Below are 14,851 nucleotides of genomic sequence, written 5' to 3'. Positions count from 1 at the left end.
TCCTGCGCTCTCTCTCTCTCTCCTCTCTCATTCCTCCTTTTATCACCGATCCTGCACTCCGCTCTCTCTCTCCTCTCTCACTCCTTTTATCACCGATCCTGCGCTCTCTCTCTCTCCTCTCTCATTCCTCCTTTTATCACCGATCCTGCACTCCGCTCTCTCTCTCCTCTCTCACTCCTTTTATCACCGATCCTGCGCTCTCTCTCTCTCTCTCCTCTCTCATTCCTCCTTTTATCACCGATCCTGCACTCCGCTCTCTCTCTCCTCTCTCACTCCTTTTATCACCGATCCTGCGCTCTCTCTCTCTCTCTCCTCTCTCATTCCTCCTTTTATCACCGATCCTGCGCTCTCTCTATCTCTCCTCTCTCATTCCTCCTTTTATCACCGATCCTGCACTCCGCTCTCTCTCTCCTCTCTCATTCCTCCTTTTATCACCGATCCTGCGCTCCGCTCTCTCTCTCCTCTCTCATTCCTCCTTTTATCACCGATCCTGCGCTCCGCTCTCTCTCTCTCTCCTCTCTCATTCCTCCTTTTATCACCGATCCTGCGCTCCGCTCTCTCTCTCTCTCCTCTCTCATTCCTCCTTTTATCACCGATCCTGCGCTCCGCTCTCTCTCTCCTCTCTCATTCCTCCTTTTATCACCGATCCTGCGCTCTCTCTCTCTTTCCTCTCTCATTCCTCCTTTTATCACCGATCCTGCGCTCCGCTCTCTCTCTCTCTCCTCTCTCATTCCTCCTTTTATCACTGATCTTGCGCTCCGCGCTCTCTCTCTCTCTCTCCTCTCTCATTCCTCCTTTTATCACCGATCCTGCGCTCCGCTCTCTCTCTCTCTCCTCTCTCACTCCTTTTATCACCGATCCTGCGCTCTCTCTCTCTCTCTCTCCTCTCTCATTCCTCCTTTTATCACCGATTCTGCGCTCCGCTCTCTCTCTCTCTCCTCTCTCATTCCTCCTTTTATCACCTATCCTGCGCTCTCTCTCTCTCTCTCTCCTCTCTCATTCCTCCTTTTATCACCGATCCTGCGCTCCGCTCTCTCTCTCTCTCTCTCTCTCCTCTCTCATTCCTCCTTTTATCAACGATTCTGCGCTCCGCTCTCTCTCTCTCTCCTCTCTCACTCCTTTTATCACCGATCCTGCACTCCGCTCTCTCTCTCTCTCCTCTCTCACTCCTCCTTTTATCACCGATCCTGCACTCCGCTCTCTCTCTCTCTCCTCTCTCATTCCTCCTTTTATCACCGATCCTGCGCTCCGCTCTCTCTCTCTCTCTCTCTCCTCTCTCATTCCTCCTTTTATCACCGATTCTGCGCTCCGCTCTCTCTCTCTCTCCTCTCTCACTCCTCCTTTTATCACCGATCCTGCACTCCGCTCTCTCTCTCTCTCTCTCCTCTCTCACTCCTCCTTTTATCACCGATCCTGCACTCCGCTCTCTCTCTCTCTCCTCTCTCATTCCTCCTTTTATCACCGATCCTGCGCTCTCTCTCTCTCTCTCTCCTCTCTCACTCCTCCTTTTATCACCGATCCTGCACTCCGCTCTCTCTCTCTCTCCTCTCTCATTCCTCCTTTTATCACTGATCCTGCGCTCCGCTCTCTCTCTCTCTTCTCTCTCACTCCTTTTATCACCGATTCTGCGCTCCGCTCTCTCGCTCTCTCCTCTCTCATTCCTCCTTTTATCACCGATCCTGCGCTCTCTCTCTCTCTCTCTCCTCTCTCACTCCTCCTTTTATCACCGATCCTGCACTCCGCTCTCTCTCTCTCTCCTCTCTCATTCCTCCTTTTATCACTGATCCTGCGCTCCGCTCTCTCTCTCTCTCTTCTCTCTCACTCCTTTTATCACCGACCCTGCGCTCTCTCTCTCTCTCTCTCCTCTCTCACTCCTGCTTTTATCACCGATCCTGCGCTCCGCTCTCTCTCTCTCTCTCCTCTCCCACTCCTCCTTTTATCACCGATCCTGCGCTCCGCTCTCTCTCTCTCCTCTCCCACTCCTCCTTTTATCACCGATTCTGCGCTCCGCTCTCTCTCTCTCTTCTCTCACTCCTTTTATCACCGATCCTGCGCTCCGCTCTCTCTCTCTCTCTCTCTCTCTCTCCTCTCTCATTCCTCCTTTTATCACCGATTCTGCGCTCCGCTCTCTCTCTCTCTCCTCTCTCACTCCTCCTTTTATCACCGATCCTGCACTCCGCTCTCTCTCTCTCTCCTCTCACTCCTCCTTTTATCACCGATCCTGCACTCCGCTCTCTCTCTCTCTCCTCTCTCATTCCTCCTTTTATCACCGATCCTGCGCTCTCTCTCTCTCTCTCTCCTCTCTCACTCCTCCTTTTATCACCGATCCTGCACTCCGCTCTCTCTCTCTCTCCTCATTCCTCCTTTTATCACTGATCCTGCGCTCCGCTCTCTCTCTCTCTTCTCTCTCACTCCTTTTATCACCGATTCTGCGCTCCGCTCTCTCGCTCTCTCCTCTCTCATTCCTCCTTTTATCACCGATCCTGCGCTCTCTCTCTCTCTCTCTCCTCTCTCACTCCTCCTTTTATCACCGATCCTGCACTCCGCTCTCTCTCTCTCTCCTCTCTCATTCCTCCTTTTATCACTGATCCTGCGCTCCGCTCTCTCTCTCTCTCTTCTCTCTCACTCCTTTTATCACCGACCCTGCGCTCTCTCTCTCTCTCTCTCCTCTCTCACTCCTCCTTTTATCACCGATCCTGCGCTCCGCTCTCTCTCTCTCTCTCCTCTCTCACTCCTCCTTTTATCACCGATCCTGCGCTCCGCTCTCTCTCTCTCCTCTCCCACTCCTCCTTTTATCACCGATTCTGCGCTCTCTCTCTCTCTCTCTCCTCTCTCACTCCTCCTTTTATCACCGATCCTGCGCTCCGCTCTCTCTCTCTCTCTCCTCTCCCACTCCTCCTTTTATCGCTGATCCTGTGCTCTGCTCGAGTCCTTGTTGGCTGATTCTCAGTCAGGACTGGTGCAGGGTGAGGGGGATGATGAAAAATCACATGCAGTAAAGACCCCATGGGACAGGATGGAGGTGTTAGTAACCTCGTCCTTTGTTGGCACCCCATGCTTTTCCCATGAGATTCTATGTTTTTCAGACTATCTGGGAAGGAGAAGCAGATCGGAGGATTTGATCTGATGTGGAATGATGGTCCTGTTTATAGTGACGATGGGAACTTCGACGGAGGCATCAGCCTCATTGCTAACACTCACTTGGGTAATAACACAATGGCATTCTCTCGCCCTCTTACTGTTTCTGTTTTATTTTCTATTTGCAGCTGGTATATAAATAGCTTTCCTTTCAGTCACTGAACCTGGGTGTAATACTGTACTGATGCACATGTAGACCAACACAACCCTGAGGGCCCTGGATGGGGCTAGGAATTTCAAATGAACTCACATACAGGCCAGAGACCAGTGCCCCAACATCAATGGAATATTTACTTTATAGAGTGTGGCCCCCTGGGCATGTTAATACAGTAATGGAGATACACGCAAGTTGTGAAAACTTTTCCTCCCATATCTACTTGCACCTGACACAGCATGGATAGGGAAACATTCTGAACCAGGAGATATCAAACCACAATAGTGTACCCCAGGAATACAGGGCATCTCCCATGGGCTTTCACTGGATCACCAGGGGCGATATTACATTACATTTCCCAACAATTTGTAATCTGCGAAGTCCAGGGAATTCTAGACTTCGAGAAGCTTTTTGTAAGTTTTCAGTTGCCTCAGCATGACACAGAAACAAATAGTAACACAGTATTAACAGCATTGAGAATTCAGGGAGATTATTACTGTAGTCATACATAGTACAGCATTAACAGCATTGAGAGGTCAGGAGATTTATTACCTTAGCAATAAATATTACAGTGTTAACAGCATTGAGAGGTCAGGAGATTTATTACCTTAGCAATAAATATTACAGTGTTAACAGCACAGAGTTAATTAGGTTTAATAAATGTGACAGTATTAACAGCATTGCAAGTTCACTGGGTTTAATACTGCAGTAATCAATAGTGCAGTAATAACAGCACTGAGAGGTCAGATGGTCAGGTGGTAAATATTACAATATTAACTGCATTTCGATGTCAGAGGGTTTGTGACTGTAGTAATAAATAATACGGGGTCACGGGGTTAAATATTACAGTAGTAACAGCATTGAGAGGGCAGGGCATTTATTACTGTAGTAATTAAAATTAAAATAGTAACACCATTGAGAGGGCATTGCATTTATTACTGTAGTAATATATTACAGTAGTAACAGCATTGAGAGGGCAGAGCTTTTATTACTGTAGTAATAGTATAGTATTAACAACATTGAGAGGTTAGGGCATTTATTACTGTAGTAACAGTGCAGCATCTACAGCATTGAGAGGTCAGGGTTTTATTACTGTAGTAATAAATATTGCAATATTAACAGCATTGAGGTCATGGATAATTACTCTAGTAATAAATAGTACAGTATTGACAGCATTCAGAGGTCATGGGAAATATTACAGTATTAACAGCATTGAGAGTTTATGGAGTTTATAAATAGTACAATATTATCAGCATTGAGGGCGGGGTTTTATTATAGCATTAACCGCATTGAGAGGGCATGGCATTTATTACTGCAGTAACATAGCACAGTAGTAACCACATTGAGAGGGTAGGGCATTAATTACTGTTGTATGAAATAGTACAGCATTAGTGGCATTGAGACGTTGGGGTGGGTTCATTACTGTAGTAATAAATGTGACAGTATTAACAGCATTGAGAGGTCAGGGTGTTTATTGCTGTAGTAATAAATAGTACACTATTAACTGCATTGAGCTCAGGGGTTTTGTTACTATAGTAATAAATAGTTCAGTATTAACAGCATTGAGAGGTCAGGGGATAAATATTACAGTATTAACAGCATTGAGAAGTCAAGTTTAATACTGCAGTAATCAATAGTACAGTATTAACAGCACTGAGGGTATGGATAATTATGTAATAATAAATAGTACAGTATTGAGAGGTCATGAGATTATTACTGTAGTAATAAATAGTACAGTATTAAGAGCATTGAGAGGCCCTGGACCAGTTGGGCTGAATGGCCTGTTTCTGTGCTGTACTTTCTGAGTAATTCTGTCAATTAGATCCTCGACCCGGGAGGGACTCCATTCATTTCTCTGGGTTCAGTTTGCACAGAATTCTATCTATAAACCAAATAATCGAATCCCCTAATACTACAACCAGTCTGCTCTTTCTTCTCTTTATTCCTCCTTCCCTGTCAGGCTGCTGCATTGCCCCAGTGCATGTCCTGCTCTGGCCTGCAGCTGCTGCATCGCCCCAGTGCATGTCGCACCCTCACCTGCAGCTGCTGCATCGCCCCAGTGCATGTCCCACCCTCACCTGCAGCTGCTGCATTGCCCCAGTGCATGTCCCACCCTCACCTGCAGCTGCTGCATCGCCCCAGTGCATGTCCCGCTCTGCCCTGTCGCAGTCACCTCCTGAGTCTCCACATCATCTCTCTCCAGAGAGAACGTGTTGGCGAGCCCCAGGGATGACTTCTCCTGCCCCAAAACGACTTCCAACAGAGACCCACCCTCCTCCTCTAGGTGCCTGGGTCTTCTCTCCTACTCCCACCCCAGCATGGCCGTCTCTAATCCCTCATCTATTAAAACTTCTGCCTTTATTTAAGGGGAAACTAGATAAACACACGAGGGAGAAAGGAATCGAAGGATATGTTGATCGGATGAGATGAAGAGGGGTGGGAGGAGGCTTGTGTGGAGTGTAAACACCAGCACAGACCAGTTGGGCCGAATGGCCCGTTTCTGTGGTGTAAAATTTAATGTAATTCCCTGCTATTTTGATGTGTGATCAGTCGCTTACTAAAGGTCGCCTACTCCAGCCCTGAGGGCATCGACCAGATGCTGCAGATGAAACCCTGCAGAATCTCGGCCTGAAAGGCAGATATCTCACAATTTCTACAACGCACGGAGTATTCCAACCTCGTGCAACTTTAAAGTGTTAAGCTTCAGCACTGCTTCTCATGCTTCCCTTACACACTGTCTCATGGAACAGTCATATGTTACATTTACCAACTCGGAGTCTAATCCGATTGGGTTTTTTATATTGGGTTGAATGAAGTCTCCCATTAAAAAACTTTCCTGTTCCAACAAACCTCTCAATCTCTTCATAGAGCAAATTATCCTCCTTATACTGACGTGCTGGTCTGTAGAAAACTCCGAGTGTTAGCTTGGATTATTTTGTATTAGAGATATCTAACCAGAGTAGTTTATTGTAACTTTTTACCTCCCAACTCATTAATCAGTGCCTCCTCATTTGCAATCTAAAACTCAATGTGTGGAGAATTCCAACAGTCCTATATAGCACTCTGCAAACAGTATTGCTTCGGGCAGGAAAACAATTAGTCCATCTAGCCTGCTCTTCCAAACAAGTTACAACTAATAACCTTGGATTCCACTTCCGACTGGGAACTCATCCCGTCCCTCTTAAAGCCATCCCATATGTTTCTGATGCAGCATTCCACAGTTATGTCACCTACCATCTCTTTCTGAGCTGTCATTCTCCATACTCATTTACTGTCTTTTCTCTTGAAGGTTTTGACTCTCGCTGGGTCACTGGGTACCCTGCTCATGCCCATTCCTTATGTTGCATCTATTCAGCAACTATTGGCAGGCAATTCGACTGTGGATGACATCACAATCTAGGGTGGTTCTGCCTTAGATACAAGGGATCACTGGAAAGTGATCAGGTTTGGGAACAACCCTGCCTGCAATCGCCCTTGGAAACTGAGGTCAATTGCCCTGGCTCAGATCAGCAGCCTGGGAATTAAGGCTGGGAGTAAAAAGGAATGTGGTAGTGGTAGGGGACTGTATAGTCGGGTGGATAGATACTGTTCACTGCAGTCGCAGCCAAGAGTCCCGAAGACTGTACTGCCTGCCCGGTGCCAGGGTTAAGGACATCTCCTCGCGGCTGGAAAAGAACTTGGAGCATGAGAGGGAGGATCCAGTTGTCATGGTCCACGTACGACCAACGTGGTAGGACTAAGAATGGGGGTTCTGCTGAGACAGTTTGAAGAACTAGGGTCTAAATTAATAAGCAAAATCTCAAAGGTAATAATCTCTGGGTTACTGCCTGAGCCATGTGCAAATTGGCACAGGGTCAAACAGATCAGAGAGTTAAATGCGTGGCTCAAAGAGTGGTGTGGGAGACAGGGGTTTCGATTCATGGGGCACTGGCACCAGTACTGGGGAAAGAGGGAGCTGTTCCGATGGGACGGGCTCCACTTAAACCGGGCTGGGACCAGCGTCCTGGCGAATCGAATAACTAGGGCTGTAGATAGAGCTTTAAATTAAAAGGGTCGGGGAGGAGTCAGGTGAGGGGAAATTTAGAAATCTAATGAGAAAAGTCAAGGCAACAGAGCAGTGTAGTGATTTGGGTAAAGATAAGCAGAGTGTGGCAGGAAGGGACAGAGAGTTTATCAATAATAGTGCATCAATAAGGTCAAAGCAGAAAAAACTGGTAATTAGTCAAAATTATAGGCTCTTTATCTGAATGCACAGAGCATTCATAACTGGATGAATTAGTTGCACAAATAGAGATACATGGGTTTGATCTAATAGTCATTACAGAGACATGGTTGAAAAGTGACCAAGATTGGGAACTAAATATTCCAGGGTACGTGACATTTAGAAAAGACAGGTAGGATGGAAAAGGAGGGGATGTAGCCCTAATAATAGAGGATGACATAAGGACAGTGGTGAGAAAGGATCTTGGCTCGGAAGATCAGGAAATAGAATCAGTATGGGTGGAAATAAGAAATAACAAGGGGCAAAAAACACTGGTGGGAGGAGTTTACAGGCCCCCTAATATACTGCTGGACAGACTATTAATCATGAAATAATAGGAGCTTGTAACGTCATGGAACCAACCAGGGAATGGGCTATTTTAGACCTTGTATTGTGTAATGAGACAGGGTTAACTAGTAATCTCACAGTAAAGGATCCCCTGGGGAAGAGTGATCATAATATGATAGAACTTCACATTGAGTTTGAGAATGATATACTTAAGTCTGAAACTAGAGTCTCAACTTAAATAAAGCCAATTACAAAGGTATGAGGGGCGAGATGGCTCAGGTAGATTGGGAAATTAAATTAAAGGGTCTGACGGTTGAAAAGCAATGGCAAACATTTAAAGAAATATTTCAATATTCTCAACAAATATACATTCCATTGAGAAATAAAAACTCCACTGGAAGAGTGATCCACCCGTGGCTAACTAAAGAAGTTAAGGATAGTATTAGATTAAAAGAAGAGGCTTATAATGTTGCCAAGAAGAGTAGTAAGCCTGAGGATTGGAAGAGTTTTGTAAACCAGCAAAGGACAATCAAAAAATTGATAAAATGGATGAAAATAGAATATGAAAGTAAACTAGCAAGAAATATAAAAACGGATTGAAAGAGCTTCTACAAGTATGTAAAAAGGAAGAGATTAGCGAAAGTAAATGTGGGTCCCTTAGAGGCTGAGACAGGAGAAATTATAATGGGGAATAAGGAAATGGCAGAGACATTAATCAAATATTTTATATCTGTCTTCACAATAGAAGACACAAAAAACATATCAGAAATAGTGGGGAACCAAGGGGCTAATGAGAGTGAGGAACTTAAAGTAATTAATATTAGTAAAGAAAAGTACTAGAGAAACTAATGGGACTAAAAGCTGATAAATCCCCTGGACCTGATGGCCTACATCCGAGGGTTCTAAAAGAGGTGGCTGCAGAGATAGTGGATGCATTGGTTATGATCTTCCAGAATTCCCTAGATCCTAGAACGGTCCCAGCGGATTGGAAGGTAGCAAATGTAACCCCACTATTCAAGAAAGGAGGGAGAGAGAAAACAGGGAACTACAGGCCAGTTAGCCTGACATCAGTCATTGGGAAAATGCTGGAATCCATTATTAAGGAAGTGGTAACAGGGCACTGAGACCATCATAATATGATTGGACAGAGTCAACATGGTTTTATGAAAGGGAAATTGTGTTTGACAAATTTATTAGAGTTTTTTGAAGATGTAACTAGCAGGGTAGATAAAGGGGAACCAGTGGATGTAGTATATTTGGATTTTCAAAAGGCATTTGGTAAAATGCCACATAAAAGGTTGTTACACAAGATAAGGGCTCATGGGGTTGAGGGTAATATATTAGCATGGATAGAGGATTGGTTAATGGACAGAAAACAGAGAGTCGGATAAATGGGTCATTTTCAGGTTGGCAGGCTGTAACTAGTGGGGTGCCACAAGGATCAGTGCTTGGGCCTCAGCTATTTACAATCTATACTAATGACTTGGATGAATGTAATGTATCTAAGTTTGCTGACGATACAAAGCTAGGTGGGAAAGTAAGCTGTGAGGAGGACACAAAGAGTCTGCAAAGGGATATGGACAGGTTAAGTGAGTGGGCAAGAAGGTGGCAAATGGAGTATAATGTGGGGAAATGTGAGGTTATTCACTTTGGTGAGAAACTATTCAATGTTTAATAGTTTATATTTTCTTGATATATATTAATGACTTGGACTTGGGTGTACAGGGCACAATTTCCAAATTTGCAGATGACACAAAACTTGGAAGGGTAGTAAACAGTGAGGAGGATAGTGATAGACTTCAAGAGGATATAGACAGGCTGGTGGAATGGGCGGACACGTGGCAAATGAAATTTTACTCAGAAAAATGCGAAGTGATACATTTTGGTAGGAAGAACGAGGAGAGATAATATAAACCAGAGGGCACAACTCTAAAACGGGTACAGGAACAGATAAATCTGGGGGTATATGTGCATAAATCGCAGGGCAGGTTGAGAAAGCGGTTAAAAAAAGCATACGGGATCCTGGGCTTTATAAATAGAGGCACAGAGTACAAAAGTATAGAAATCATGATTAACCTTTATAAAACACTGGGCGGCCACAACTGGAGTATTGTGTCCAGTTCTGGGCACCGCACTTTAGGAAAGATGTGAAGACCTTAGTGAGGATGCAGAAGAGATTTACTAGAATTATTCCAGGGATGAGGGACTTTAGTTATGTGGATAGATTGGAGAAACCGAGGTTGTTCTCCTTGGAACAGAGACGGTTGCGAGGAGATTTGATAGAGGTATTCAAAATCATGAAGGGTCTCGACAGAGTAGAAGGGTCAAGAACCAGAGGACAGAGATTTGAGGTGATTGGCAAAAGAACCAAAAGGGGACATGAGGGGAAACTTTTTTACACAGCGAGTGGTTAGGATCTGGAATGTACTGCCCGAGGGGGTGGTGGAGGCAGATTCAATCATGGCCTTCAGAAGGGAACTGGATAAGTACTTGAAAGGAAAAAATTTGCAGGGCTGCAGGGATAGGGCGGGGGAGTGGGACTAGCTGGATTGCTCTTGCAGAGAGCCGACACAGACTCCTTCCGTGCTGTAACCTTTCTATGATTCTATGTTGCTGTCCGGAGAGACTTGGGTGTCCTGGTACAACAAACACAAAAAGTTAGCTTGCAGGTCTAGCAGGCAATTAGGAAAGCAAATGGCGTGGTGGGTATTGCAAGGGGGTTGGAGTACAAGAGTAAGGAAGTTTTACAACTAATTTACTACAGTTGTACAGAGAGGTTTGGTGAGACCTCACCTGGAGTTCTGTATGCAGTTTTGGTCTCCTTATCTAAGGAAGGATATTTTTGCCTTAAAGCCGGTGCAACAAAGGTTCACTAGATTCATTCCTGGGATGAGAGGGTTGTCCTATGAGGAAAGATTGAGTAGAATGGGCCTCTACTCTCTGGAGTTTAGAAGAATGAGAGGTGATCTCATTGAAACATATAAGATTCTGAGGGGGCTTGACAGGGTAGATGCTGAGAGGTTGTTTCTCCTGGCTGGAGAGTCTAGAACTAGGGGGCATAGTCGCAGGAGAAGGCATTGGCCATTTAAGACTCAGACGGTTGTGAATTTTTGGAATTCTCTACCCCAGAGGGTTGTGGATGCTGAGTCATTGAGTATATTCAAGGCTGAGATAGACAGACTTTTGGACTCTACGGGAATAAAGGGATATGGGAATAGCGCAAGAAAGTAGAGTTGAGGTTGTAGATCAGCCACGATCTGATTGAATGGGGGAGTAGGCTCGAGAGGCCGTATGGCCTACTCCTGCTCCTATTTCTTATGTTCTCATATGCTCTGTCTGGCTCAGTCGCACAATGCCTTTAACAAAGGAACTATGGGGGAACTCTTTTTCTCCTTTATGTCCATATATTCCGGCAGCTGTACCCTCACTTACACATCCTGTTTCTCCTCAATAGCTCTCCTTTGTTGATGGCTCTAGTCTATTTCTCATTTGGTTGTGTTTTATTTCCAGGCTGCATCAATGACAGGAAGAAGCAGTTGTGGTATCTCTTTAAACCACTGATCACACAGAAGAAGTAGCAGCGATGGGGAACTGATGAAGATTGCATAATACAGTGCTAGTAATCTGTACTTCAACTGTAATACAGGGAAGCCTGTGTACATTTGTATGTGTGTCTTTGTTTATCAGTCTGTATCCTGCCCTGTAACACACTGCAGGAGCATGTATCTACCCGAGAGACTCAGTGTGAAGCACAATTTCCTGTACATATTTTCCGCAACATACTGAGTGTAATTTCACTGCAGTTATTCCAGGTTCTTGCTGCAGCTCGCGGACAATTGTTGATAGATTGGAAACACTCAGCACGGGCTGTCCTCGATTTTAGAAATGGGCGAGGAGTTAACCCTGAACATATTTTAGAGAAACAAAAGTCTTGGGAAAAAATAAAGTGTCAGGAGGGAGAAGTGGAAGATTCAGTAGCAGTATGTACACCAATGTGTAGCTAGTTCCCCCAGGAATGTGTAGCTAGTTCCCCCAGGAATGTGAACCACTTGCTGTTTACTGAAACAAGGCACCCTCTATCCAGGACTATCAGCCTGTATCTGCAGACCTGGGCACCACATCTTAGTCAAGACAGATTTTATGGAACACCTTGGGCTCGATTCTCACTGTCCTCTTTCCCCCCCCGCCCCCCACAGTGACCTTACACCCCCACCACTCCCCTCCATTAACAGTGATGGGGCTGCGTTATTTTGAAAGCGACCTCCTGCCGGGTGTTCAAAGCACCACCTGATTCAGGCAACTGTCCCCTTCTAATATGGGAATCAGGGTCCTGTGACAGAAATCGGACCCCAATCACCATTTTAGGTAAGGAGTGACCAGAGCCTGTGCAGAACTCACTCCGACCTGTCCCACGGGCCATGGAACCGAAGAGATCCACCAAAGGGAAGTGTCCAGTTATTTTTGGGGTACCCAGAGGAGCAGGAGTGGGGCCCACAAATAATCTGGGCCGCTGCCACCCCACCCTCAGCAATCGCAACCCACCCTTCCCCATATTACTTAGCTTCCTGGCGGCAGCTCCAGCCCGACCTCAAGTCGTCGAGATGCCTGTTTGGATCCTGCAGCTTGCCTGGTGAATGTAAACGAGACCAGACCCTCAAACTGGCAGGGGATGGGGAGGAGGCTACATTGCCAATGTGTTAGGGGCGGCCAACCAGTACGCTCTGCCTGTCGGACGCTGAAAGTCAGAGTCTATCCCCATATCCCTAATGTACATTATTTCCAGCTCCCCCAGAGCTTGTACGGTGTGTGAATGCCCCCTCCATTTCCTACTACTCCTCGGGTCGCTAACTCTGAAGCTCCCATCACATGACCTCCAACCCCCCCGCCCCAACCACCGCTGGTCAAACTCCATTTCTCTTCAATCATTCAAAGAAAATAAGAAAAACATAATTTTCCTTTCATGATGCTATTATTTTTCTCCTGTTATTTTACATAGCAGAGTCCAGATGACTCTTTAATGCCTGGAGACTCCAGGACAATCCTGGAGGGTTGGCAACCCCGAATTACTCCTGAAGCCTTTATTACATGGCTCCCTGAATTGTCATTGATTGACTTCTTTCAGAAAACTTGCAGCTCCAGTTACAGGTGCAGTGAACTCCTGTTGATGTTTCTATCTGACAGGAGGTCCATGTTTGAAATCTATTGTGCTGTTACTAACCTGAACACAGACTCAGGTGCCTCCAGGGGCTTTCAGCCTGGTTATTTGGCACAATTCTCAAAGAATAAAACATTAAGACCAATGTTTCTGAATCTTGTTAAACGGGGTCCATTCTGAAAAGCTGAGCAGTGCCCGTTGTGGGTCACTGTAAATCGGGCAGTGCCCAGTGTGGGTCACTGTAAATCAGGCAGTGCACGGTGTGGGTCACTGTATATCGGGACAGTGCCCAGTGTGGGTCACTGTAAATCAGGCAGTGCCCAGTGTGGGTCACTGTAAATCAGGCAGTGCCCAGTGTGGGTCACTGTAAATCAGGCAGTGCCCAGTGTGGGTCACTGTAAATCAGGCAGTGCCCAGTGTGGGTCACTGTAAATCAGGCAGTGCCCAGTGTGGGTCACTGTAAATCAAGCAGTGCCCAGTGTGGGTCACTGTAAATCAGGCAGTGCACGGTGTGGGTCACTGTATATCGGGCAGTGCCCAGTGTGGGTCACTGTAAATCAGGCAGTGCACGGTGTGGGTCACTGTATATCGGGCAGTGCCCAGTGTGGGTCACTGTAAATCAGGCAGTGCACGGTGTGGGTCACTGTATATCGGGACAGTGCCCAGTGTGGGTCACTGTAAATCAGGCAGTGCCCAGTGTGGGTCACTGTAAATCAGGCAGTGCCCAGTGTGGGTCACTGTAAATCAGGCAGTGCCCAGTGTGGGTCACTGTAAATCAGGCAGTGCCCAGTGTGGGTCACTGTAAATCAGGCAGTGCCCAGTGTGGGTCACTGTAAATCAGGCAGTGCCCAGTGTGGGTCACTGTAAATCAGGCAGTGCCCAGTGTGGGTCACTGTAAATCAGGCAGTGCACGGCGTGGGTCACTGTATATCGGGCAGTGCCCAGTGTGGGTCACTGTAAATCAGGCAGTGCACGGTGTGGGTCACTGTATATCGGGCAGTGCCCAGTGTGGGTCACTGTAAATCAGGCAGTGCCCAGTGTGGGTCACTGTAAATCAGGCAGTGCCCAGTGTGGGTCACTGTAAATCAGGCAGTGCCCAGTGTGGGTCACTGTAAATCAGGCAGTGCCCAGTGTGGGTCACTGTAAATCAGGCAGTGCCCAGTGTGGGTCACTGTAAATCAAGCAGTGCCCAGTGTGGGTCACTGTAAATCATGCAGTGCCCAGTGTGGGTCACTGTAAATCAGGCAGTGCACGGTGTGGGTCACTGTATATCGGGCAGTGCCCAGTGTGGGTCACTGTAAATCAGGCAGTGCACGGTGTGGGTCACTGTATATCGGGCAGTGCCCAGTGTGGGTCACTGTAAATCAGGCAGTGCACGGTGTGGGTCACTGTATATCGGGACAGTGCCCAGTGTGGGTCACTGTAAATCAGGCAGTGCCCAGTGTGGGTCACTAAATCGGGCAGTGCACGGTGTGGGTCACTGTAAATAGTGCAGTGCCCGGTGTGACTCACTGTAAATAGTGCAGTGCCCGGTGTGACTCACTGATAATAGTGCAGTGCCCTGTGTGACTCACTGTAAATCGGGCAGTGCACGGTGTGACTCACTGTAAATCGGGCAGTGCCCGGTGTGACTCACTGTAAATCGGGCAGTGCCCGGTGTGACTCACTGTAAATCGGGCAGTGCCCGTTGTGGGTCACTGTAAATAGTGCAGTGCATGGTGTGGGTCACTGTATATCGGGCAGTGCCCAGTGTGGGTCACTGTAAATCAGGCAGTGCACGGTGTGGGTCACTGTATATCGGGCAGTGCCCAGTGTGGGTCACTGTAAATCAGGCAGTGCACGGTGTGGGTCACTG

At 46.7% G+C, this 14,851-nt stretch overlaps 1 protein-coding gene across 1 annotated transcript in view; it reads left to right on the top strand.

Annotated features, from left to right (window-relative positions):
* Window positions 1–11,500, top strand: part of ttll9 (tubulin tyrosine ligase-like family, member 9) — a gene marked incomplete at its 5' end in the record, with an annotated part of 125,237 nt that extends 113,737 nt beyond the window's left edge. Inside the window, 2 exons of the mRNA XM_067977906.1 lie at window positions 3,087–3,205; window positions 11,352–11,500. Of these exons, the coding sequence (XP_067834007.1) occupies window positions 3,087–3,205; window positions 11,352–11,419 (187 nt within the window). The remainder of the gene's footprint in view (window positions 1–3,086; window positions 3,206–11,351) is intronic.
* Between the last annotated feature and the right edge of the window lie 3,351 nt (window positions 11,501–14,851).

This window comes from Heptranchias perlo, unplaced genomic scaffold, assembly GCF_035084215.1.
Source record: "Heptranchias perlo isolate sHepPer1 unplaced genomic scaffold, sHepPer1.hap1 HAP1_SCAFFOLD_189, whole genome shotgun sequence".
NCBI classification, from domain to species: Eukaryota; Metazoa; Chordata; class Chondrichthyes; order Hexanchiformes; family Hexanchidae; genus Heptranchias; species Heptranchias perlo.
This window is presented reverse-complemented; position numbering and strand designations above follow the sequence as displayed.